This window comes from Gossypium raimondii, chromosome 8 (assembly GCF_025698545.1).
Source record: "Gossypium raimondii isolate GPD5lz chromosome 8, ASM2569854v1, whole genome shotgun sequence".
Classification (NCBI taxonomy): Eukaryota; Viridiplantae; Streptophyta; class Magnoliopsida; order Malvales; family Malvaceae; genus Gossypium; species Gossypium raimondii.
In genome coordinates, this window is record NC_068572.1 from 43372023 (window position 1) to 43399818 (window position 27796).

A 27796-nucleotide genomic window follows, 5' to 3' on the forward strand; every position below is an offset into this window, starting at 1 on the left:
ATGAAATAGAAATGATGTTTATATTTGAGCATGATTGGTCATGGTTTAAGCTCATGTGAGAAAGTAAAGTTTCATAGTATGTGTGTATGGTATATTTGGAATATGATATGGCTTGAGGTAATGTCATGAATGGTTTATGAATTAACACATGTTGGTAAGTTTGATACATGAACAAATGTTGTGCTCATCTATGCTTATAATGCTTATGCTATATGTTTATTTGGTTAACATATTTGGTGTACATGCTTAGGCTTTGGCCAAGTTGTGGTTGGATTATGCCACGTTAAACTTATAAGTTATGCATTGAGATGGTAAGTGCCTAAATGGAAATATGCTTGTGATCATGACAGGGGTGGTAAGGTTTAAATTATGTAATCTCTAGTGAAATTGTTTATCACGTGGTTAATTCCAAAAAGGAATTATGTTTAAATGCATTAGCTTGCGACTATGGTTGAATGATATGCTTATGTCTTGTGTGATATGCATAGGAAATGGGTGTGGAAAGATAATGAAATAGTAAGTTCATATTTGAAGTGAAAAATGACGAAAAAGGGGATGATGAGTTTAATTGATGTTGTTATTTAAGCTAAAGTGATATTTTCATTGCAAAATTGAGAATTTCATAAATGTGTTAATGAATGGTATAATCGATAAACGTTGAGTTAAATGGTAAATACGTATTAGTATTGAACTTACTAATAGTGAATTGTACGTGAATTAAATGGAAATTGCTAGTGATAGGATTTGAATTGTGAGCATGAGAAATTGTGAATTGAATAAAAAGAAATGAAACATTGAATTGCATGAGTATGTATCGGGTCTCGTAGGCCCTATTTATTATGAATATAATATTTTGAGGATATATTGTGAAGAATTATAAAAGCATGTTAATAATTTGAAAGTTTTAATTTAGATGAAATTTTATAACTTGGTTCAATACGTTTACAAGTGTATGTGTTCTGATAATGCCTCGTACCCTATTTCGGTGTCGAATACGGGTAATGGGTGTTACATGTTATACGAACATCCACCGGTTTTTGGATTTTCAGGAGTTGGCATTGATCGTCCACAACCCGACTGATCTTCCTAAGAGACGTTAAGATCAAAATCAATTCCAGAATGCTGGCTTGCTGGAATTACAACTTGAATAGGATCCTGTTTATCTATCTCCGCGAACAACTCAATCGAGCTAGGATTATCTATCTCAAGGGGCAATAAATTGCTATCATTGTTCTAGATCATCATCATCATCATCAAGCTCCATTTTTGAGAACTTGAGCGGATCTGTTGAAACCGAAAATTTGTAAAACATTCTCAACATTTGCTTCCCGTAATGGGTTGTTATCTTTGTCCTGATTTTTTGTTTTAAATTCGCTAGTGAAACACGCTTGTTGAATCTCATTCCTATTTTTTTCGACTTTGAAATACACAGCCTTCTTCAATTGTATTTATCATTTCTCCATCGAAATGAACATAAACAAACAAAATCTAGGAACCCATCTTAAAAAAATTTTGCTTCCTTCTCAACAAAGAAAAAACTGATATTTTTAATCTCGATTTTCAACTAAAAAAGCAAACAAAAAAGCAAACAAAAATTCAAATAGAAGACAAAACACCTATATATATATCTGATAAATTTGATGCCGGTCATTTGATTCCCAAAATTAAGAAAACTAATTTTTTAATATTTGATGCTGGCTATCAGTGTTCCAAAATAAAATAAATAAATTTTTTAATTTGATAAAATTGGTGCCGACCATTGGTGTCCCAAAACCAAAAAGAAAAATAATTTTTGGGACCTGAAAAAGGTGGTGCCAGCCATCAGTATCCCAAAGTTAAAAAAAGGTGCCTTAGGACCCGAAAAATGTGCTTGGTGGATGGCCAGCACCAATTTTTTTTTTTAAAAATAACTCTGGTGCCTACCATCAGTGCCCCAAAGTAAAAAAAAAAAGTGCCTTAGGACTCGAAAAATGTACTCAGCACCCAATTTTTTTTAAATGACTCTGGTGCCATCTGTTACATGGCCAAAACCTTTTTTTTTTCAGATACTGGTATTTTTGTATACTAGTATGATACAATTTTTAAAAAATACCCTGGTGCCAACCATTCATGTCCCAAACTCAAAAAATTCAATTTTTAAATCCTGACACAATCATCAAGTAATGATGGGGCCAAAACACAAGGTGGTGCCGGCCATTGGGTTTCCAAAACCTAAACTTACTGTTCATTTCAGGTCATTTTGGTGAATATTTTTGAACCAGGGTTATTTTAATAAATATTAATTTTTTTAGGTTAGATAAGTAAAATAGCCTAGAATTGAAGTATAAAACCGTCGAATAAGGAAAATATTAAATTTAAGCCTTTAGTTAAATAAAAAAAACTTTAAATTTTGATAAACTCTAAAAAATAATTCATTTAATTTAAATATTTTTAACACAATATTTTTAACTTTCAACTCAAAATTTTATAATTTTATTTAGACCCTAAAAAAGTTCTTAGTTGGCCCTTGTAAAAAACCTAATTCTATTGCCTTCTTCCCCAACAGATATTGCCTTCAAGAACTCCAAATAAATATCCATTAACCCGCTCAGAGATTCTTTGTTCCACTATTTGAACACATTCTTCTCTTTTTAAGCTACGTCAACAAAACTTTTAGACCGCCTTTAGATGACCAGTTGGCTCCAATGAGATGTGGTTAGCACCTTAAACTGGATTGAAGAGTTGTTTTGAAACAAACTCCAGAGTCTCTCAATCTTTCTCATTGACCTTTACCCCTCCATTGTGATTTTCCATTTCCATCTCAACCTTGTATTTCCCCCTACGCTTTTTAGGTTTTGGTTATTCCTTCCTCCTTCGAAAGCTAATGGTATTCACTTGTTCCTTTAAATTACCTTTTTCATTATTTCATTTTGTTATTTATTTTGCAGATTACCAAATAAATGATTGCATAAATTTATTTTTATATTATAAAGTAATAGAGTATTTATTTATATAATTAGTACAAGTGAACTAGAAAAATACTATCATTGTTGATAACTTTTATTTATTAAAAATAATATTTACCATTATGGTAACTAATTTACTGTTACTACTAGTTTTTAATCACATAAAAATTAATTTTACAGTCCTTTGTAATAGAGGACAAAAAAAAATGAAGATTAAACTATCAAAACTTCAAAAATGACCGTGAAAAGTGAAATTATTGAAAATGGAGAATTTAAGGTATACCAATTTATGGGTCAGGTTGAAGGTCAGCTCGAAAAATAAAAGTGTTTGAGTAAAAATGAGGTTCGAAAAATGAACTTAAGTAAAAAATAATAATAAAGCCCGTTTAGAAAACGGGTCGAACCTCGGATAAGATTTTTTTGTCTGAGCAAGACTTAAATTTGCAATATATATATATATATATATATTTGTTGTTGTTTTCCTATTGTTTTACTTCATTTAACTGTTATATTGTTATTGTTTTGATTTTGTACAACTATTGTTTTATTGTTAATTTTGTTATTATTTTAGAGGCATTTACTTATTAAATTGCAAGTATCTTAGTGTTATTTAAGTATAAAGATTTTTTTAAAATTTTAAAATATTTTTAGTTTTTTTAATGTATTATGTATTCTAATTCTTTTTATATAAAAATAATATAAAAAATTTTAATATGAGTGGGCCGAGGTGGACCCAAGTTTTAGTAGTTTTAACTGTGCTAAGCTTGAGCAAAATTTTAAGTCTATTTTTCAAGTCTAACTGGGCCCAAGCCTATCAAATAGATCTAAATTTTTTTTAGGACTTAACCCATGAACACCTTTAATTTAAGGTACATGTTTTTATATCTTAATAATTATTGTAAGGGATAATGACTTATTTGATCATCTAATTTTATAAAAAATCATTTTTACTTTATATTTATTTATTTTTTGTCTTTTCTAGACATTAAATTTGCATTATTTGTCAAATTATCTCAAATTGAATGCAAAAGTTAATGTTTGTTTAACTTTCTGACATAGCATATATATATGTATTGCAATGTGAATGTCATATTAACGATTGATTAATTAATTACTAACGTAACATATACATGACAATCTACTTGTATGTCATATTAGTAAAGTTAACAAATTTAATTTTTTTATTTATTTTGGAGTGATTTGATTTAAGGAATAAACAAAACAAAAAAATTAAAAGAAAAGTTAAAATGAGTTATTATTATTTTTTATGAAATTGAAGTTCCGATTGCATCTTATCGTAAACCATTCCAAATATATTGAGACCAGAAATATTCCATTTTATCAAAAGAATAGACAAGAAAGCAAAGAACTGGGGTTTCTATAAGCTAACGAACTACATTCTTATCACCATTATCATTCCACAAATCTCAAAATTCAGTTTAGGCGAAGTGTAACTTACAGAGACCATTAGTTAATATCCCCTCATAGCTAACAGAGTTTCAGCTTACAAGAACCAATTTATACAATATTGAACAGAAACGTAAGAAATATATACATTTCTCTATTTGACAAAAAGGAGCACTCCTTAGCAATACACTATGAGGTGATATGAAGCCTTAGCCTACCACATAGCTTTTCACTTCTTCGCAAGCAGCTTCTTTGGAAGCTTATCTAAAGCGGTAGATTTTAGCAGGAACAGACGAGCAGCTCGCTCTTGCAAAGTACCCCCACATTTTAGCCCACGTGACTGTAGTTCAGATTTCAACCGCTCCAATCCAAGAACCTTTAGAAATGATAAATTAGTTTGCCCAAAAAAATAAAAGATAAATTAGTTAGTTCTGAATCAACATTGAGCATTATAAAGGCAACAGCATCACCATGTGGTCCATGACAATTTAATGCATATGCCATTTTTAACTTCATTCCATGGTATCTTTTCTTGAATTCTCTAGTTTATATCATCCAACTACTTTTTTAACATCAACACGAAGACACTGTCTAAATAACATCAAACAGCTATGGCAGGATTTAAGCTTTAAGCTAAAGGAAAGCATTTAATAAAATTGCAACAACAAACTAAAGTAAAAAGGGTGAGAGACCGAAAGTTTTATCACTTCTTCCACCTCCTAGATGCATCAATGGTATCAATCTCTATATAAGGGTGAGAATAACAAGGGCTAGAGTGCAAAGACAGCCAAATAGTTCGGATTTATTTGTTAGCAAGTTTATAAACAATGTCTTTCAAACCATCTAAAATTCTATATCTACAAACTTTAATGATAAAAAAAGGAAATAAACAAGCACTCAAAATCAGCTAAGCGTAGGAAATAGGAAAAGAACTTCAAGTGAGCAGCCATACCTCCATCTCTGCAGAAGAATAAAAATCATCAAAGTTCAATGGATTTTCTGGTTCTGTAGCATTAACATTTGAAACTAATGCGTCTTTGTGAACTTCTGGTTTTAGGATAGAAGAACAATTGACTTCATCAATCAATTCACTTCCAACTCCATTTTCCGCAACCGGATCAGCACTGAGACATTGACTAACTATTTCCTCTTGATTTTCAGTTTTAGTTCCATTTTGTTCTGGCATCTCAGGATGAGCTGCTTCACTCCCAGCAATCACATCTGCTTCAACCATGGCATTAACATCTTCACAAGATTCCGAGCTTCCATGCAGAACAACCTCCTTCTCTTCCTCAGAACCAGTATCACTTGAGACTCCACTTGAAAAGTCTATATCCTGTTTTCCCCCCAAAACTGAACCAGAACTCCCCTCAGCTCCCTTACTAGAATCTGAATGATTCCCATTGTTCAAAATTACAGATTTCTCATTTTCCTCATTATCTTCATCCTCACTGCTATAATCACTGTCACTATCACTCTCATCCACTTTCCTCTTTCCCATCCTATATAAGCAAACAAAAATAAGTCAACAATCTATATATCAATACCAACCTTATTAACGGCAAATCAAAAGAGCTTAAAAACTTACCAAATCTTCAATCTTTTGGGGTCAGCTCCTCCAGGCACTGTCTTCCGTTTTCCATTTTGGCACGCCGCCCTAACGGACTCTTCAACCACTGCCACGCACCTCGCCGACTGCTCTCTGTACTTCGCTACATACTTCTCGGCCTCTCCATCTCCAACTCCTTTTTTCCCAGTTTTTGCTTTCTTCTTTATGAAGTCTTCCGCGATCTTCTCCAACTTTCTCTGTTCTTCCTCCGCTTTCCACTCCTCCAACCTCTTCTCAGCATTCACATGCCTTAGCCTCCTTCCGCTCATGTCTCGGCACGCCTCGAAATTGCTTGTCTTTTTCTGCCCGGCTTTTGTGGCTGCGCCACGCAGCAGCGACCCGAAACCTCCTTTGCCACCGAGGAGCCGGAGGGAAAGGTTGAGGGTAGCGTTGGAGTGGGAAATCACCGAATCGTCCTTGAGTTGATGGCCGCGAATCAGTCGCTGGAAATTGAAAGGGATTTGGGTAAATTCCTGAATTCGGTGCTTGACATCGCTGACTTGGACTTGAAGGGTCGGGAATTGGAGCGACAAAGTTTCACCATTGAGAAGTTTAACGAACAGCTGTAACTGCCTTGGGTTCAGGTCCTTCATGTCTATATCGTCTCCGCTGATTTGATGATCTTCCATAACAGGTACGTGTCCGTGATTTCAAGAGGAAAATTTGGGGATCAGGGGAAAGGGAGAAACTAGGGTTGGGATCCTGATTATAAACCTAATTTCCCGAGTAGTCCATCTGTAAGGGAGAATCCTTAAAAGAAAAGGCAAAAAAGTTTAATTATAAGAGGGCCTCAATTTATAATATAAATTTTAAATTGATCCCAAACTTCAAAACATTTTAATTGAATCTTTAAAGTATCAATATTGTATCAACCAAATTCTTGTATCACCTTAGTCATTAGCTTAGATATTAAAAATCAATTCAAATATGATGTGGAACATATTTAATTACATAGTTCAAATTATAAATATATTTATTTATCATATGGACAATTTGGATCACACATGTTAACAAAATAACTTTCTTATATTTTAACATATCATATTCAAATTATTCATAAATGTAGGTGCAAAGTTGTTTACAGTTTAATCCACTTGTTTTAATTTTTAAATATGTTTTATATCAAGTTTGAACTAATATCTAATGTTGAAATTGATACAGGTGTTGACGTAGAGTGGATTTAGATGAGCGATGTATTTAACTGCGGTTAATGTAAAAACAGTAATGGCGGTGAGATTAGGTATTGCATCAATATTGTAGCGTGAGACAAAAAGCTAAACGCACCGCACCGTATCGCACTCCACCGCCCATCCAAATCCACCCATAATGACCTGATTGATATAATATTTATATTTTAAATATTTGATTAGAATACTTTGAAGTTTAGAGAATAATTTAAACTTTAAGCAATAGTTCAGGGACGTTTGGTGAAATTAATCCAAAAGTCGTTGGGCCTGGTCACAAACAAACCTGTCATAAAAACTGTTATGATTTCTTTTGTTATGTTTTACTTGGACGGCTCAACAATCGAAACAACGAAACCCTCTCTCTCTCCCCTGATTGCCCGACAACCCGAAAATCTCCCTTCACATAAAATTCAATTAGCTAAATGAAGAAGGAATATATACCCGATAAAGGTCGCAGCTTACCCGTGGATCCAAATCTCCCCAAATGGATCTGCCAGAACTGTCACCATTCCCTCTGCATCGTCGGAGTCGATTCCTACGTCGACAAGTTCCCCAACGACTCTTCTCGATCAGGTTAGGGTTTCTCCAATCTCTTCCTTTTTAAATTTCTGCTTCTGCCCAGTTGTTGAATTTAATATTTTTTCAGTTTAATTAGCTGAGGATTAATTCTTTTTTATTTTGGAGTGGTCTGAGTTGCAAAATTTATTGGGGATTTTCTATTATCTTCATTTATTTATGCTGGAATTGGGACCAAAGCATAGTGGATTCTTCAATTGTTTTATTTGGCTACTAAGTACTAAACCTGACTATAACAGCAGTGTTTCATGCTGATGTTCCTTGCTAAGAAAATTGTCTGTATGAATGATGCAGCAATGCAGGGGTCTTCGATTCATGGAGCTAGCAGCGTGCTGGGTTCAACACGAATGGATAACTCTTTCGTCGTGCTGCCAAAGCAAAAGCCCTTGGCCCCAGGAATACCTCCACGACCTCGTGGCATGCCTGGTCAGCCTGATACTGGCCAAGCTAGGAAAGGTATGGAAGAATCATTTGTGGTGGTTGATAAATCAGAGTCTGCTTCTGATGGAAGTGGGACGCAATTACCATCGTCAGAAGGTGGACCAAGCAGTTCTTTGCAGCCGAATAACTCTGGATTTCACTCAACTATTACTGTCCTGAAGAATGCATTTGAGATTGCCACAACTCAGACACAGGTATTGCTCATTTTATTGCTTTTCCAGTTTGGTGCTTCATTGTTGTAGAGAGGATATATTTATACTCTTTTATTCTGCATTTGGCATTTTTAGGTTGAACAACCATTATGCCTTGAGTGTATGAGGGTGTTGTCTGACAAACTTGACAAGGAGGTTGAAGATGTGACTAGGGATATCGAAGCATATGAAGCCTGTCTTCAGCGCCTGGAGGGGGAACCACGAGATGTACTCAGTGAGGCTGATTTTCGTAAGGAGAAATTAAAGGTAACTGTTTGGCAGTTTCTATGAGTAACTTATATGATAAAGGATAAATGGTTCCTCATGCTAGTACTTTAATTTGCGGAGAGAATTGTTAAGGGCTTTTTAATATTTTCTAATGTCTAGACACTCTAAGGCTTTAGTTTCACTTTTGTTTGGATGAGGGAGGTTTCACTCCAGAATGTTAATAAATTTTTGGTTTCAGAACAGGGTATCATAAAAGACACTAGAAGATGGCAGAGGGCTAGGATTGTTAAAATGTACAAGGATCCGATAACTGTTTTACTGGATGAATGAAAGAAAGTCCCTTTGAATTAACCAAAAAAAAAAAAATCCTTCAAAAAAGAAAAAACTTTTCCCAATGTTAATCCGCATTGTACTGTTGAAAAAAATATGAACATTAAACCAGGAATACTAGTAAATGACAGTTCCTCGTTGTGATATATGCATTAACTGCGTTGATGAATGATTTTCCTAGTTAAATGCATATCTGATTGTCTGTTCATTCTGTAAGATCGAGGAAGAAGAAAGAAAACTTGAAGCAGCAATTGAAGAAATAGAAAAACAGAATGCTGCAGTAAACGCAGAACTAAAAGAATTAGAGCAAAAATCAAACCGATTCAAAGAATTGGAAGAGCGGTAAGTTTCTTCTTCTTCTTCTTCTGTATCTTTATCCTTCATATGTATTCATCTCAGATAAAATTGTAGTGTTGTACAACACTTGTTTTACCTGTTTTCCCTTTGTCCTCCCCCTTGAATCTCCATCTCTTTCTCAAACCAGAATGCAAAGCACACCTTGATTTGTATATGACCAGGATTTTTTTAATTATAAGATCCTTATGCTTGTTGGAATCAATGTGTGACAGGTATTGGCAAGAGTTTAACAACTTTCAGTTTCAATTAATCGCACATCAGGTTAGTTTCTGATGCAGTCTCTTGAGCAAAACTTTTCTTTGACCCACAATTGATTGATAAAGACAGTCCAAGATGGTTCAGCAAATGTCAATTTTACTAATGTTGTTATTTACATTGTTGTGAGCAGTAAAGTTAATCAACATTTGCAAACAAATATTCTTTCAAATAACAAAGCGAACTCCTTAACTACCTTCTTACTTTACAAAATATTTCTTCTTAACAGGAAGAGAGAGATGCAATTTTGGCTAAGACTGAAGTTTCACAAGCACATTTGGAGCTGTTAAAGCGAACTAATGTGCTCAATGATGCTTTCCCTATCTGGCATGATGGAGAATTTGGAACTATAAACAATTTTCGTCTTGGACGACTGCCTAAAATTCCAGTAAGAAATTGACATTATTTTCCTTATGGAAAGTTGATTTTGTTGGCAGTGAAGAGTGACTGATATTTGTTGTTTTTGGCTTAGGTTGAGTGGGACGAAATAAATGCTGCCTGGGGTCAAGCTTGCCTCCTACTTCATACAATGTGCCAATATTTCCGACCAAAATTTCAGTATCCTTTTCTAGTGATTGTTAGTCTACGTAGTAGTTCCATGAAAAGTGTGTGTATGTTTTAATTGTTCAAGTTGTGTGGTCTACTCGTTTTCTTATGCCATCATCTATGTCTGCCTGTGTAAGGTGAAATAGTAGTTAAAGCGAGCAGTATCTCAACTTTGGGGGAACTTTGCTACCTTTTGTGCCTAAAAGCAGTTTATAAAGTGATATGTATTATATCCTTAATTACTGGCTTTCAGCTATCGGATAAAGATAATTCCCCTGGGTAGCTACCCTCGGATAATGGACAGCAACAACAATACATATGAGTTGTAAGTGTAAAGGCTTTTTGACTTTTTGAATGATTTGATTTGGAATATTAAAGGCATGTAAACCTGAAAGGATAGGTGCATCCTTGGAGTACGTAATACATAAATCTGGGCAATGTCCTCTTATGTGTTTTACGCATCATGCTTGTTGCATGTTTTCAGTTGCCTGCTGCATGAATATGTTTCTAGGTTTGGTCCAGTGAACCTGTTCTGGAGTACACGGTACGACAAAGCAATGACACTATTCTTAACTTGCCTCAAGGACTTTGCTGAGTTTGCAAATGCCAAGGATCTAGAAAACAACATTCCACCTGAGAAATGCTTTAACTTACCCTACAAGTGAGATTTCTTTTTTATATAGAATGGTACTCCTTAGTCTCTTCTGTATCTGAATATCAATGTGTTTTGGGTGGTTCTGAATAGAGTAGATCCGAACTTTTGAATTTACCGTTCTATTCGTGCCATCTTTCAGGATCGAGAACGATAAAGTTGAAAACTACTCCATCACACAAAGCTTCAATAAGCAAGAGAATTGGACCAAAGCTTTGAAATATACCCTCTGTAATCTTAAGTGGGCTCTCTACTGGTTCATTGGGAGCACCAATTTCCAGCCTCTATCCGCCATGGTTTCTTCAGCTACTGAAGTTCCAGCTGTGGGCTCTTTATACGCAAAACGTGGTTCTGATCCCAAATTTGTAGCTCGAAAGCCAGCAACTTCGTGATAGAGATCTGTGCATAACATGAATATTATGTAAATAGTGGCAGACTCTATTTAGTTTTGTGAGGTCGAACCATTATGTTTGTTGTCTCATAGCATCGCATTTAAAACGTTAAATATTTTTACAGTTATTCTTACCAAAAACACCAATATAATTAGGCTCCATTTGGATTTACAACTACCATAAGCGAGATGGATTCTTAAAGCATATGCTTTTTCACTGTACCTTTTTTGTTGTTTGGATTATTAATGGTGAGGTGCATCTCCACCATCTCACCACACTGTCTCCTCAATTTTCAACAAGAGTGAACTAGGACAATGGGTGAACTGGGCAACCAGTGGAAGGAGTAATTCCCTTTTTGCCCTTGCAATCCTTTTAAAAAAAATTATATATGTTAATTTTATTTTATTATTATTTTAATCATAGATTAATATTAATATGTTTTATTAATCAATATAAATATAATTTTTAACAATTTCTTAATATACATACAATTTTAATATATTTTATCTATTAAATAATTTAAATTTATTATATAATTTATTTAAAATATTTAAAATAAAATATTGGAAGATACATTTTAATATTTTATTAAATATTCTCACCTCACCGCTACAGCTACGTTTGAATCTAAACACACACTCCACTATTGTTTCTAATCTCACCGCTACAGTATCCAATCTCACCGCTACAGTAACTAATCTCACCGCTACCGCTGTTTTTAACCTCATCGAAACTAAACACACCGCCCATCCAAACTAAGCCTTAGTCCTTAAGTGCCGGTTTGTTGAATCATGCAAAAATGAGTTTTAAAAGTCTAAGTCTGTTTGCCAAATTCAATAGTTTTCCAATTTATTGATTCAGAACTGGATGCTTATAAACCCAGAAATTGGAGCACATTTGAGTTCGGTGTTATATTGTCTTTTATTCAGATGTAGGGTGAGTTTGGATGGGCGATGCGTTTACCCGCGGTTAGTGTAAAAACAGCAGTGGCGGTGAGATTAGATACTGTAGCGTTAGAGAAAAAGTAAGCTAAACGCACCATACCACATCCAATCGCCCATCCAAACCCACCTGTAAACTCAAAGAAAAGAATAAATGTTTCTCGGCCGTAACAGAATTAATCAATTGCCTTGTTACGAAAAATATTACAAGAACTTGGCTACTTCCATGTTTGCTGACTGCTACTGATTCATCAAAAACAAAAACTACACTGCTGAATTGTTCAAATACAGCTGTTCTTATTTATCTAACTCTTATTAACTCTATTCTAGCAATTATAAGGTACAATACAATGCTCACCTTTGTCTACTATTTCTCTTCGTCAGACGGAGTGCATGGCTGTCCAGGGACAGAATCAACAAAAAATTCCTCTACTGAAACAAGTTAAATTTATCAGTGCATGTGTTCAAACACAAACAGATTAATATACATATTTCAATGGCGTAAATGTTGACAAGCTGAGAGTTTCAAAATGACAAATCGATGCCATTTTCACACTTGCTATTAGAATTTTACCAGTCATATGCAGAGATTTTTTAAGTAGACATGGATATATGGTAATACGTGCATTAAATTCTAAAATCATATTAGATTTTATAGCAGTTTAAAGGATCCCGTTTCTGTTTATAGATAGAAATGATATTTTCTTTTTGTTGTTTTCCCAAATTTCTAATCTATAGCAGCATCCTTCCTCTTAAAAGAGTTCATCAAAACAGGTATCAAGGTAAATATGTAATTGGAGACCCCATTACCTATATCCTCGTGCTCCGAAGAACCGAGCATAATTTCTGAATCAGAGGGAAGAAAAGGAGAACCAGGGTGGTTCCCAAGTGCTCCTAAATCTGTAACAATTCAGAGGGACATAATTTATGAGAATGAGCTCCATAAGGAAAGCAACAAAGAAAAGGAGGATAAAACAACAAGCATGCTATGCTCCTGCTATGGGTCTCATTACCAAAACTTACCTCCCAAGTTTGAGAAATCGGCTGTAAGATCAGAGAGACTGAAATTCCACTGAATCTGATCAAGTGGTCTAAGGGAATCTCTAGAATCGTCGGCTCCATTACCAGGTCCCAGTTGCAATCCTATTGAACTTGCCACATCTGCTGTGAAGGCCGAATCAAGTGTTGCTGTGTCTACTCCCATTTCCGACATGTCTGTTGCAGTGAAAGGGAAATTCCCACTGGACGCCACCGATGTAGGGCTCACTGGCATCTCCGACATAGATGACATCATGGCAGTGGTTGGAGGAACTGCAGGTGTCGCATCAGTAGCGTTGTTGTCCATCATGCTAGCATAATTAGGCAATAATTACATTGCAAGTAAAAAAAAGGACAAAGAAAGCAGCAATAATAACATTGCTAGTAAAAAAAAGGTTGTCAATTAGGCAAGCCATGTTGAAAGAAATAGCATATGAAACTAAGGAAGAAACAGGCTAAACAAATATTTGTAAGTTAAAAAGGCAATTAATGATAGATTGAAGTGAAGATGGTTAAATTCTCACTCATTCCCAGAATTCATCTGCATTGGTTGAAAATGACTGGGTGCTGGGACTCCATTGACCACATGACAGCTTGATATCCCCATCGAGTCTAGATGAGGTTGCCCTGCAGCTGGAATCGGAGGTTGTTGCAGCACAGGATATCCCATTGGTAAGTTGTTAACTGCGCTATAACAAGTGGCTTTGAATAACCATGATAGTGACCATAAACATTCCATTATGTTGTAAATTTACAAAGAGCAATGAGATCAACCAATTTTGTAATAATTAGTATTAAGCAACAAAAACAGAACAATCCCAGATATTTATCATGCTCAAGAAACAATTCAATGGAAAAGTTTAAGTCCTAAATTTTCTTAACAAGTTGAGGCCATGCATCCCATTTTGGTACACTTCACAATGTAAGGAGATAATAGGGACTTGCTTCCATTATTGATTTAGTTAGAACTTACCAGGCATGGGATGAATCCCATTTTGGATTGGGACCAGAGGAACCTTTGGAGGCATAGGATATTTCATTAGATAATACTGACGCTCAAGCAAATGGTTAAACAAAAGGATTTGCTTCTTCAATTTCAGCCTTATATAATAAGCCCTGAAAAAATCAGCATTTTCCTCCTCCAGCTTTTGCCATACTGAAATAACCAAGAACAGTAAAGAAAACAACAGAGTAAGTTCAAAATATACATACATGTACAACATATATATATATTCAATGGATACCTAATGTTGTGAATCCAGGGTCTATCCTCGCTCGATTCAAGAGGGTTTTGACGACCTCGTCCTTGTTCATGTATAGTTGTAAACATCGTTCAATTAAATTCTGGACCTGCAACCACCAGTTTACATAAATTGTGTATCGTTTAACAAAAACCAGCATAAAAAAAATCATGATGAAAAAATGGGATTTCTTACAAGTTCGATATCCTGTCGTGAAACTTTTTGGCCATCATTGCTTGAAGCAGAATCAGCCGATGTTTGATTATTCTGCTGTTCTGTTTTGGATTCATTTGAAGCTTGAATCGAAGGTTTTATATCTTGTGTGTTCTGTAAATGGCATATAATTCCATCTTCAAGTTAGTTTCAAGGAACATGCTATAAGCAGACAGTTTTGATTTATGTTAAAACCTAGATTTAGTGACAGACACTGATCAATTATTTATAATTAAATTACTTACTAAAAAAATACCTGTAAGTTCTTCATTCCAACTGAAACCGAACTACATCCATCTCTGTGTTCAACAAAAAAAAGATGTTGCTTTAACTGAAAATTAAAGGATTATTGATGGAAATTCTCAATTGAAGCTGAAATGCAAGTACTTGGCAGCTAAGAGATGCTTTGAGGGACAAAAAAGAAAAAAGGTTTTGAAAGATTTTTTTTTTCTACAGCGAAATAAAGATGGAAGGGGGAAGAAAACAAGACAAAATGTGACAGCTTTTGTTTCATTACATACACACCAACCAATGAGAGTGCTTTTTACACATATGGGTGTTGAGGACGACAGGTCATATTCGGTTAACGGAAAACAAGAATTAGACGTATAAAGAAGTTAGAGGCCGAGAGCGGGCAGCGCCTCCGCTTATTTCCTCGGGATGGAGAAAAAGGTACGACTTTCAAAGTTGCTGCTAAGGATGTGGTATTGACAATTGGCGGGTCGTGCTGTGGTTTCGCTATCAAGTGGGTTTGGTCCTATTTGCAACTCCAGCCTCTTGGGTCCTCCCCCATAGCAATCAATGGCAGAACATTATTAAATTTTCCAACTGCAAAAATGATTCTTATGTATGATATGAACAAAAAAGAAAAAAAAATAGCGATGGTATGAAATGCAAATACAGAGGAGTCATGACGCGTTTACATCAAGAATTGGATAATTATGTGTTGGAAAAGTGAACCTTATCTTGAAGATTACATTAGAGAATGGGTTAATTCCAGGGTCTTCTTATGCACGACGCTGAGAAATTTCCAGCATCAAATGTCTGGTCACTATTTAAGCCGGGTGTTGATAGCTTATAATTTGGTGCTACCAAGAAATTTACACTCTTGTTAATTATCGAATTAGTACCTTTTTTAACCCAAGAGAAATAGGTACTAATTAACATCAAATTTAAAATTTCAAAAAAAAAAAAAAACCCAACCTTATCCTTACCTAATAATATTAGGTCAAAATAAGAGCAACAGATGGATTTGCAGCAAAATGATAGGGTGATAGTAAATACAAAAATCAAGGGGTGTGGTGCTCAAAGTATAGTGTTGGGTGTTTAGTAATGGAGCGAGGTAAGGCGATTGTCTCATCCACTTTTGAATTAATGTTGATAATATTTACACCCTTTCCTTAATGTTTATAAAATATTCCAAAACAAAATACATTAAGATAATATATTTTTATTGTATTATTTGGTTCTGGAATCAATTATTTTGTTTAACATATTATTTAAGAATAATTATAATTTGTCATTTAATATAAGTATAGATAATAATTGTTTTATACTAAATTAGTTGTACTTTTATAAAATTATATAATATTACCATATTACAAAAATAAATGTTTTTTATAGGAAAAGTATAACACACTGTCATTAACGAGTCTCAATTGTTAATTTAATATTATATTCAACCAAAACTATTGTTGGCAAAGTTGATAAAAAAAGTATCATCTACAACAATAGGAGAGAAATATAAAATATCTATTTAACAATCATAATGGAAACTTTGATTTATATCTTATGAGAAAAACTCTTGAAATAAAATCCCACATTCTTTCTTATAGTGAAAAAAAAGGTTTTAATCAAACAAATCAATAATAGAGTGAAGGGGATGAGCTCCAACTTCAAGTCTTCCAATAAACTAAATTTAAGTTTAGCAAAATCACGGTTGATTAAAAACCCTTTGACTGAAGTTACGCATAGGTCGCAACTTTCAGGTCTGAGACATTGAAAAAAACTTCCAAGCCATCAGGATTTCTAAACCTACCATGCCAATGATCCTGGTTTTGATAGAGAGAATCACCAATATATTTCATGAAAACATTGTAAAAACAGTGCATGTATGAGATGGAAATACAAATGATTGAATAAATAAATAAAATTATTTAACAGATGTAGATGTTAAAAACAAATCATCCGCAAGTTTAATAAATTTAATCATAAGAGAATTTTAAAATGAAATACTTTTACAAATTTTAATCCGTTACATCTCATATAATCAACTCCAGATTGATTGAAATGTTTGATAACATGGAAAATAATGGGATGCTTAGAAGGACAGGTTGGCAAGGATGGCACTTCACAAAAACGATGGTGGTGGATCAAGTGAGCCTTTTTTTTTTTTAAATGGAGATCAAGGTGAAGTTGATGAGAAAAATTCTTTACACCACAAACACATTTAAATAGAGAACACAATATCCCATGAATTTACTATAATTTCTATTTTTACAAAAAAAAAAAAAAAATCAAAACGCATGATTCTTACAAGTATTGATTTTCTTGCAATCTCAAAAATCAAATAAATTGGTATTACTCTTATGTAGCATGGAAATGATTTCAATACATTAAATTTTAGGAAACGAAATATATTTTTATATTGTAATAAAAATACTTTCATATATATTACCCCTGATTTACTAATATAATCTTATAAACATAATATGTGGTTTTCTTTTAAATATTTGTAATTTTTATTTTTGGATTGTTGGTAACCGTGAATAATTTATGAAAGCAATCTTATAATCCGTAATTTTAACAATCCTATTGTTAATAAAAATAATACATTTTCTATAATGAATACTTAGTATTTTAAGTAACAAAAAATCAATCACTGCTTTACTTATTTATGCATAATTCAAACATCCTTTCAAAAATGAATAATTCAAATCAATTAAATAGGGTTATGATGCTTTAAAATGTAAATAAATCATCTGTATAAATACAGATTAACTTAAAGTTGAAACAAATATATACTATAAGCTTAAATTGTTAAAAAGTATGTGATTTTTCTTTTAAATTATTTATAATAATAAAAAAATTATAGATTATTTTTAGTTGTTAATTATAACAATTGAAATTATATTACTTTTAATATTGTTGAGTAATTTTGAGTAATTTTATATTTGGGTATTTAAACATATTATCACTCTTCATAATTTAACTCCATTGTCTATGGACTTGACCCCACTATTCATAGGACTGATATTCTGAGCAGGCCTCGGGCATGCTGGACACGTGTATCGTTTTGGGTCGCCTGATGAACCTATGAGCCCACTACATGCGAACTCCTTGGGTATGTACGAACTGAGACTGCAAACTCCCCTCCACTCGTGCAAGCAGATATTGCAAGCTCCCCTGGATGTCCTCTTGTTGTACATCTCGCACACACCCATCTAACGGGGCCGATTCGGATCGCAGGTAAGCGACTCAGATCTTATCTAGACTTCGAGTTGGTAGTCATTGGTGTATAAAAAATATCAAATTAATTTGTAAGTATTTATAATAAAAAATAAAAAATAAAAATAATCAATTTAATTTGTTAGAATTATTTTTAAAATAAAATATATTTATTAAAGGACCCTTTTCAAATTTTGACTTTATATATTTACATGATATGCAAGATTTGGAAAAGGAATAAAATATACTTTCCTTAAAAAAAGAAAAGGAAGAAAATATAATTTTCAAAAGAAAAGAATTATAAAATGTAAATTTTCAGTTAAATTAAATCAAACAAATTGATTATCATCGTAAGTGAATTATATATATATTTTGGTATTTAACACTACTTTAGACAATTACTAAATGATTTCATTTGTATATTTAATAATTTTAATTAATAAATAAATCTAATCAAATAATTTATCATTACTTTTTAGATGTAAAATTTAACTATCAAAGTAGGTAAATAATCAATAATTGAAGTAAATATTATATAATTAAAGAAATCCAATATTTATTTTATTATTATTTGATTTTTCTTTAAAAGTTGAAATTAAAAATAAATTAAAAGTGAATACATAAATATTAAATCATATATCCTATAATAAAAAGAATAAAAAATTAAAATGCTTAAAGTGAATACATAAAAATTTAATTAAATGAAATAAAATTAATTATAGTGAATAATCTATTAAATTTTAATTTTTTAAGTAAAATGCATTAAAATGATAATTTTTTTATATTGGTAATACTTACATGTTATCATGATAACAGTGGCGAAGTTAGGGCATGAGCAAGAATGAAAATTTTTTTATTTAGGTCTCTGTCGCTGGATTAGGATTACAGAGTATCACAGCAAATAACGAAACAATTAAGAACTTAAAATTTCTCAAATATTAATTTAATTATAAATACTTAAAACATTTGTTAAAAATGGCAAACAAACACTTATAGACCTTAAATCGAGTTTAAAGGACCTAAATGTGAATTTCAAATACTTAATAGAATAAAATTTTAAAATATAAGTAATTAGTGAAAATCCATAATAGGTATCGATACCTTTATGAAAATCGGTACCAAATTACTATACTTGCTTTCATGACAAAAATCAAGGGTATCGATAATTAATTTATGGTATTGCTATTTTATAAACAAGTATTGATACTTAATTAAAAATCGATACCATTTTGGCATTCTGTTTTTCTCAAAACTTTTTCATAAGGCCATGTATCGATACCAAATGCCAAAATATTGATACATCAGTTCAAAATGGTAAAAATTTCAACTTTAAGAGTTTTTTCTAAGCCAAACCATTTCTAGATATTTTCACACAATTAAAAAACAATTCAAGAACAACAAAAACATGTCAAAATCATTCATCCTATGTCCAACCAATATGCCTTCAATAGGCACCACAATTTATACACCAAAACAACTCAAATACAATATCACATGATCTCATATTAAGCATATACCAACATACCAAATAACCAACTCATTAACTTTCCATTCCACCATTGATTACCTATTTTCAAAAGGGCAAGCATAAGTGTCCAACATCACATATTTACACATACATTTACAAGTAAAAAACCAAAGCATATAGACAAGTAACCTCAAGCCACATCACATAGTCAAAATAGCACAAACACAAATAAGCTTAGTACAACTCAAAACAAATCATATTGCCAAGATAACATTTTAACCCCATTACATTCCATTTATAACAATTAAACATAATAACCAAAAACTACCAAAATGATGGATGGATAGTGTGGTTGTGCTCCGACGAGATTCCAACTGATTAAGCTTTACAAAACAAAAGAAACAACTACAAAAGCAACTAGTGTTTAGTAAGCTTGTATAAAGAAAACTTAAACTTACCAAACATAATACAATTAAATCAAGCATAATTTCATTAAATAATTAGCAAAATTTCCTTTCCTAAACACATCACTTTACAAGGTTAGTACTTGTATAGAAGAGCATATAAATTCAATCTAATCATGTAACATCTCTTAAGAACTTGTAAACATTCTTTTTAATTTAAATGCATATATCAACATTTTCATATCATCTTATAACAACATAAGCCTTTTCATATACATACATACTCGGTCTAACCTTAATCACCCGTTGAACCAAATAGAATATCATCGGATATTCGAGAAATGCTCACACAAGCTATGACTATATTATGTAACCTTATATGCTCACACGAGTTGTGAAATGGGCATGCTCACACGAGCCGTGGAGAACCCACAACAAATGCAAGACCGTAGCCGTCGATAGGACATCCAATACTAACACCCGAAATCATATAACCCTTAATGACATGTCATTTGTATCCTAAGTATTCAACAGGTTCAAACGGGATATTTATTCATCCAACACCTTTCATTTCTGTCCATTATACCATTTCAGTATACTTTCAATAACTGCACATTTCCAAATATAACTTTTAATTAAATTCACAATTTGATGCATAATACTATAATATCACAAATTTTCAATCTAAATTACATATCATTAATATTCATTAACATTTCATCCAAATTAAAAAAATAACATATTTAATCTTTATACAAACTTACCTGTACCCAAAAGTGACTTTTAACACGAACCAACGACTACTCCAATACTTTAGCCTTTCCACGATTTGAGTCCGTTTGAGTTATTTCTTGATCTAGATAAATATTTTTTATTCAATTAATCCAATTCCAGCACTTAAAATAATCAATTTAATCCTATATCCCATTTAATATGAATTTACAAAATTACCCTTAACATTTTAACTTTTGTACAATTTAGTCCCTAAACCCAAAACTCACAAATTAACCACCATCAAGGAAAAAACAAGCTAGACGATTTTTCTAAGGTCTATTACAGCCCATAACTTTCATCATTTCACTCTATTTTTATTGAATTTTACTATTTTCTCAAATAGGTCCCTAAACCCTAAAATCATAAAAAATCACTTAAAAAAATACTTATTACCAACCTTAATAATCTATCAACTAAATTCACAAAAACTTCCATTTCATTCATGGGAAGTCCCTAAAATTTTAACATTTTTACGAATTAACCCCCGGGCTAGCTAAATTAAGCTAAAACAATAACAAAAATATAAAAATCATTAAAAACGAGATCAAAATCACTCACATGCACACCAAAATATCTTGGCCAAAAGCTTCACTCCTTTGGCTATGGAGGTTTTGGTTTTTAACTAAAGAAAATGCAAAAGATGATAATTCTTTATCATCTTTTGTTTAAATTTACAATATTACCTAATTACAAAATTATCCTTTATAAACAATCAAAATTACACCAAAACCTATTGATAAACATCCACTAACTTGATATGGTACTGTTACCCACTAAGTCCATTAAGTTTCCTTTTGATTTCTATTTAACACATTTACTAATAAACATAAACTTTTGCATATTTTACACTTTAGTCATTTTTACTTAATTAGTTATTTAAACCTTAAAATTTCTTAACAAAAATTTAGTATGACATTAATAATTAATCGTAAATATTAAATAATTTATAAAATACTAACTTGCTCGTCAGAATCGTGGTCCCGAAACCACAATATTTGACATCACTGAAAACTGGCTGTTACAGCATATGCCTAATTTTTTTACATGATACAAATAGGAAATATATATACATATATAATTTAATGGCACAGCACAAAGATAATTCAATGTCCCTTTATACACCACCCCAATCATTGAAGAACAAATTAGGTTGCTAAAATCTTGCCAGGTTGTTAATCTCTTCAGCTTTGGTACACTTGAAATGCCATTTTGCTTCAACTATCAATAAATAACTAATAATATTTTTAAATTTTGTGAAATTAAAGAACAGGAACTTCTAGTCTTTATTTGGAAATTTTAGGATTTTTACACTTGAAAGTTCAAATCTACAAACTAAACATAATATGTCTAAGCAATAGATTGAATATCAAAAGATGAACCATTTTTTTGTGGATCATTTCTCATGCATACATAGCCAAACTTCCGTTGTTAAGAAAGACACATAAAAGATATACAAATGATTGATCGTAGTTGTTCCAGCAACGAATGTGACACCTTGTAGCTTGGACTTGGCGATCGGTCGAGTATGGGGTGTTACATATTATTATAATATACTTAAAATTCAGAAAGTTTTTTTATTGAAAAATTCAATACTGATTAATTATGTATCCAAATTTATTTTCTTTTACCATTAGAAAAAAACAAGTGAAGATGATTCGTCCATAAATTTATAATCAATAGTTAATAGTTAATGGTTCCAATTTATTTGTCCTAAATTTTGACTTTTGTAACTGAGAATCCACATTTTCTTTTTCAATCGAAATAGAAAAGAAATGGAAAGTTTTTAGTTATTGTGTCTTGAGATATTATAACCAATTAAAGGTATGGGTCCGATATAAAAATGAAAATAAAAGGGAGATACTCTCATTTTTCTTGTTTGAAGCCTTCTAGTGACATGGCTAAGCGGTAAGGCGGGGGCTACAAATCCTTTATTCCAAGTTGAAATCTGAGTGTCAATTGGTAAATAGAAAATTCAAAATCCTAATGTCTAGGATACAAGGAAAAACTAAAGTTGTAACAACCCGATTTTAGTAAAATCAGAATAATGGTTTAGGGACCACAAATTTGAAGTCAAAAAATTTATTTTATTATTATTTTATTTCCTAAAGCATATAGTAGTACTGCATAAAAAATTTGTCAATAAATTTTACTGTTTACATGCTCAATTTGATAAAAAGGACTAAATCGTGAAAAGTGCAAAAGTTGAGTTCTAATGGCTAAAGGCATTAAATAGCTATTGAAATTTAAAGTAGAAGTCCTTATATGGTAATTAGACCATTAGAGTGGATAGTGGATTTTAATGGCTTGGTATTATTGAAATATTAAATGTTTTTAAAGGGTATTTTAGTAAATAGGTAAATAATGGTTAAATAAAATAAAATAAAATAAAAACAATATCTTCATATTTAATCACCATCTTCAACCAAATTTTGAAGAGAAAAAGAATCCATTATTGATCTAGGGTTTGGCCACTTTGATTTATTGATTAGGTATGCATTTTTGTCTCGTTTTCTATGATTTCTATGTTTTCAGGATCGTTGTAGCTTAATCTAGCTAGTCTGGGGACTAATTTGTGAAAATTTTAAACTATTAGGGTTTTCCATTGATGCATGTGCATGAGTTTTGAAGTTTGATGATAGAAAATGGATGGTTGTTGTTAGATAAACAACTTTTTTAAAGAGATTTTTGGTAAAATTGTCAAATAGGGACTAAATTGAAAAATAGAAAATATTGCATGGTGAAATTGTGAAATCAATGAAATATAGGGAATTCTAGGGACCTATTTGATATTTGGCCATAGTGGGTTGTGGTGAAATTGCATAAATTTCCATTTTTATGAGCTAGGGACTAAATTGTAAAGAAATTAAAAGTATAGGGGAAATAGTAAATTTTCCAAAATATGTTTTTAGGCTAAATTGAATGAGTTATTTATTAAATTGAGTTAAATTTATCCATATAGATCAAGACAGACATCGTAAGAGTTAGATCAAGGCAAAAGGAAAATCTCAGATTAATCACCTCCGTATTTACGTATACTCGTCGAGGTAAGTTCGTGTAATTAAATCGTGTTAATATGTTTTTAATTGAAATATATATGTTATGAATTGTTATACAGAATTATCGATTGCATATCCAACGATGTATGACGATTACTGAACCCCGTTTGAACCTTAGGAATCTGTAGGATACAAATGACATGTCATTAAGGTTTACATGATTTAGGTATTGGTCCTGAACGTCCTACCAATGGCTGAGGTCTTGCATGTGTTGCGGATACTCCACATATCGTGTGAGCAGCATCGTGTAGCTACATTCCGACCCACAGCTCGTACGGACAAACCCGGCTGCTCAACAACCTCCACCCCCTCCTGTTTCCCTACCGGTTCCCATTATTCCTCAAGGTATGGAGCCAATCCAAGTTAGTAAGTCACCTGTTGATAAGATACATAAGTACAGGGCTGAAGAATTTCGAGCTACTGCTGAAAATGATCCCGAGAGAGTTGAATTCTGGTTAGAGAATACAATCAAGGTTTTTGATGAGCTATCCTGTTCACCGGTCGAGTGTGTAAATGCGCGATATAGTTATTGAAAGATTAGGCTTACCAGTGGTGGAACACGTTGATTTCTGTGGTGCCGAGAGACCGAATCACCTCGGAATTTTTTCAAACTGAGTTCTGAAAGAAATATATTAATCAGAGGTTTCTGGATTAGAAATGTAAAGAATTTCTTGAGCTCAAATATGGCCGTATGACTGTGTTAGAGTCTGAGAGAAAATTTGTCAGACTTAGTAAATATGCTTTTGAGTGTATTCAGACTGAGACTGCTATGTGTAAGAGGTTTGAAGAAGGGCTAAACGAAAATAGAAAGCTTCTAGTCAGAATTCTTGAGTTGACAAAAATTTTTGTCCTAGTTGACTGAGCACATAAAGCCGAAGAGTTGAGTAAAGAGAAAAGACATTTTGATTTTAAAGCTAGAGACTTGAGGAAGAGATCGACTAGGAATTCATATCATTCAACATCAAAGAGATCTAAAGAACATCATAACCGTTCTACAGCTTCAATGGGGTACTCCAATAGGGATAGAGGCAATTAGCGTTCGAGTCCAAAACCTCAGGATTCATATGTTGCTAGTGGGTAATGTCAAAGATGTTTGGCCCAAGTGAAAGCACTGTAAAAGACCACATTATGGTGAGTGTCGATTAAAGAACAGAGTGTGTTTCAGGTGTGGTTCCTTAGATAACTATCTTAGAGAAACCCAAGAAAGAGAAAGCTCAGACCACGAGGCTGAGCAATACTGCTGCGAGAGGTAGACCACCTTGTAATCCTAAAAATGTGAGTGGTAGCTGTGGAATAACAAGAGACTCTGCTATGAGATACGAGGCACAAACACCAGCTAGGGCTTATGCTATTCGCGCACTAGAGGATGCTTCTACTCCAGATGTTATTACCGATACTCTCTATTTATGATACTGATATTACTACTGTGATTGGCCTAGGATCAAATCATTCTTATGTATGCACAAGTTTATTAACTAGTAAGAAATTACCTGTTGAGTCCACTGAATTTGTGGTTAAAGTGTCGAACCCCCCAGGTTAGTATGTGCTAGTTGATAAAGTTAGTAAGAATTATCCTTTGATGATTCAGGGTTATAATTTTCTGGCCGATTTGATGCTATTACTGTTTGATGAATTTGATGTGATTTTGGGGATGGGTTGGCAAACTCTACATGATGCGGTTATAAATTTTAGATGAAAGTTTATTGTATTGAAATGTTAGAATGGTGAGATGCTTCGGATTGACTCGGATAGTTTGAGTGGGTTGCCTATTGTTATTTCGTCTATGTTAGCGCAGAAATATGTGAGAAAAGGTTGCAATGCTTACCTTGCTTATGTGTTGGACACTAAAGCATCTGAGTCGAAGCTTGAATCAGTACCTGTGGTTTGTGAGTATCTTGATGTATTTCCAGAGGAGTTATCAAGATTACTACCGATCAGAAAGGTTGAGTTTGCTATTGAACTAGTGCCGAGGACATCACCAATATCGATAGCACCTTACAGAATGGATCCTATTGAATTAAAAGAGTTGAAAGCACAGCTATAAGAGTTGACAGATAAGGGTTTTGCTCAACCCAGTTTTTCATCTTGGGGTGCACCGGTTCTATTCGTTAAGAAAAAGGATGGATCGATGAGATTGTGTATAGACTACTATCAGCTCAACAAGGTTACAATTAAGAATAAATATCCACTACCTCGAATTGATGATCTATTCGATCAGTTGAAAGGTACCACAGTATTCTCGAAGATTGATCTTCGTTCTGGTTATTATCAGCTATGAGTGACAGATTCGGATGTGCCAAAAACTACATTTAGAACCAGGTACGAACATTATGAATTTCTTGTGATGTCATTTGGTTTAACTAATGCACCTGTAGTATTCATGGATTTGATGAGCATAATCTTCAGACCGTACTTAGACAGATTTGTTGTAGTATTTATTGACGACATTTTAATTTATTCATGAGATAAGTCCGAACATGCTGAACAATTGAGAATTGTTTTGCAAACCCTGTGAGATAAATAACTTTTTGCTAAAGTTAGCAAATGTGAGTTTTAACTTCGAGAAGTCAGTTTTCTAGGACATATAGTATCAACTGATGGCATTAGAGTTGATCTGAGTAAAATTTCAATAGTTGTTGACTGGAAACCACCGAAAAATGTATCTGAAGTTAGAAGTTTTCTGGGATTAGCTGGTTATTATAGAAGATTCGTCAAAGGGTTATCAATGATAGCTACACCGATGACGCGACTATTATAGAAAGATGTGAAATTTGAATGGTCTGAGAAATGTCAACAAAGTTTCAATCCGTTGAAAGCACTGTTAACTGAGGAACCAGTTTTGGTTCAGCCTGAATCGGGTAATGAATTTGTGATTTCCAGTGATGCATCTTTAAATGGTTTAGGTTGTGTTTTGATGCAGGAAGGAAAAGTAATCGCTTATGCTTCCAAACAGTTAAAGCCGCACGAAAAGAATTATCCAACTCATGACCTAGAGTTGGCAGCTATTGTGTTTGCATTGAAAAATTGGCGACACCATTTGTTTGGAGAAAATTTCATATATTTCTTGATCACAAGAGTTTGAAGTATTTAATGTAGGAGAAATATTTGAATTTAAGATAGCGTAGATGACTGAAACTGTTAAAAGATTATGTGTTGATCATTGATTATCATCTAGGAAAAGCGAATGTAGTTACTGACTCTCTAAGTAGAAAGTCTTTATTTGCTCTGTGAGTGAAGAATACACGATTGACATTATCTGATGATGGTTCGATCTTAGCTGAGTTGAAAGATAAAATGATGTTTTTACAGCAGATTTGTGAAGCTTAGAAATGTGATAAAGAGTTGCTAGTTAAACGGGCACAGTGTGAGTCAAGTTATGATTTAGGATTTTAGATAGGGCTCAATGATTATTTATTATTCAGGGGTAGAATTTGTGTACCAAAGAATCCAGAACTCATTCAAAGAATCTTGCACGAAGCTCATAGTGGTAGTTTTTCTGTTCATCTTGGAAGTAATAAGATGTACTGTGACTTGAAACTGATGTACTGGTGGTTGAGAATGAAATGTGAGATATCTGACTTTGTATCGAAATGTTTGGTATGTCAGCAAGTTAAAGCTGAACATCAGGTACCTTCCGGATTATTACAACCAATGATGATATAGGAGTGGAAAAGGGATTGAGTTATTATGGACTTCGTATGGGGTTTACCCCTATCTCCCAAAAAGAAAGATGCCATTTGGGTTGTCGTTGGTTGTTTGATGAAATCGGCATATTTTATTCCAATACGTACAGATTACTCCCTTGAGAGATTAGTTGAGTTATATGTTTCTGAGATTGTCAAGTTGCACGGGGTGCTAGTTTCTATTATTTCGGATAGAGATCTGCGATTTACATCACGATTCTAGAGAAAGTTACCGGAAGCTCTTGGTACGCGATTACATTTTAGCACTTCATTTCATCCTCAGACTGATGGTCAATCCGAGTGAGTAATTCAAATTCTCGAGGTTATGCTTCGTTGTTGTGTTTTAGAGTTTAAAAGCAACTGGGAGAAATAATTACTGTTGGTCGAATTCGCGTACAACAACAATTTTCAATCG

General features: G+C 33.0%; 3 protein-coding genes across 10 annotated transcripts; 1 reads left to right on the forward strand and 2 right to left on the reverse strand.

Annotated features, from left to right (window-relative positions):
• Window positions 1–4320: 4320 nt before the first annotated feature.
• LOC105791538 (uncharacterized) lies at window positions 4321–6695 on the reverse strand. The gene is made up of 3 exons (XM_012619630.2): window positions 5941–6695; window positions 5305–5854; window positions 4321–4728 (listed from the first exon to the last, which is right to left on the reverse strand). Exons 1-3 carry the CDS (start codon window positions 6588–6590, stop codon window positions 4582–4584), a joined length of 1347 nt encoding a protein of 448 aa, XP_012475084.1. The 5' UTR covers window positions 6591–6695; the 3' UTR covers window positions 4321–4581.
• Window positions 6696–7454: 759 nt separating this feature from the next.
• On the forward strand, window positions 7455–11320 carry LOC105791537 (beclin-1-like protein). Of its 4 annotated transcripts, none has more exons than XM_012619627.2 (10): window positions 7455–7721; window positions 8019–8359; window positions 8453–8623; window positions 9132–9256; window positions 9484–9532; window positions 9756–9914; window positions 9999–10084; window positions 10326–10397; window positions 10557–10733; window positions 10867–11320. In XM_012619627.2, the coding sequence occupies exons 1-10, from the start codon at window positions 7571–7573 to the stop codon at window positions 11114–11116; spliced, it is 1581 nt and encodes a 526-aa protein (XP_012475081.1). In that variant the 5' UTR covers window positions 7455–7570; the 3' UTR covers window positions 11117–11320. The 4 variants fall into 4 exon arrangements, with proteins under 4 accessions (XP_012475081.1, XP_012475082.1, XP_052490494.1 ...); XM_012619628.2 differs by having other exon boundaries at window positions 10584–10733; XM_052634534.1 differs by having other exon boundaries at window positions 10657–10733; window positions 10867–10937.
• LOC105791539 (uncharacterized) lies at window positions 10396–15443 on the reverse strand. Of its 5 annotated transcripts, none has more exons than XM_052634538.1 (9): window positions 14806–15046; window positions 14532–14663; window positions 14340–14445; window positions 14069–14251; window positions 13620–13779; window positions 13081–13406; window positions 12868–12957; window positions 12416–12486; window positions 10396–11485 (listed from the first exon to the last, which is right to left on the reverse strand). In XM_052634538.1, exons 1-8 carry the CDS (start codon window positions 14818–14820, stop codon window positions 12425–12427), a joined length of 1074 nt encoding a protein of 357 aa, XP_052490498.1. In that variant the 5' UTR covers window positions 14821–15046; the 3' UTR covers window positions 10396–11485; window positions 12416–12424. The 5 variants fall into 5 exon arrangements, with proteins under 5 accessions (XP_052490498.1, XP_012475090.1, XP_052490497.1 ...); XM_012619636.2 differs by having other exon boundaries at window positions 12416–12489; XM_052634537.1 differs by lacking the exon at window positions 10396–11485 and adding an exon at window positions 15075–15443 and having other exon boundaries at window positions 12215–12489; window positions 14806–14848.
• Between the last annotated feature and the right edge of the window lie 12353 nt (window positions 15444–27796).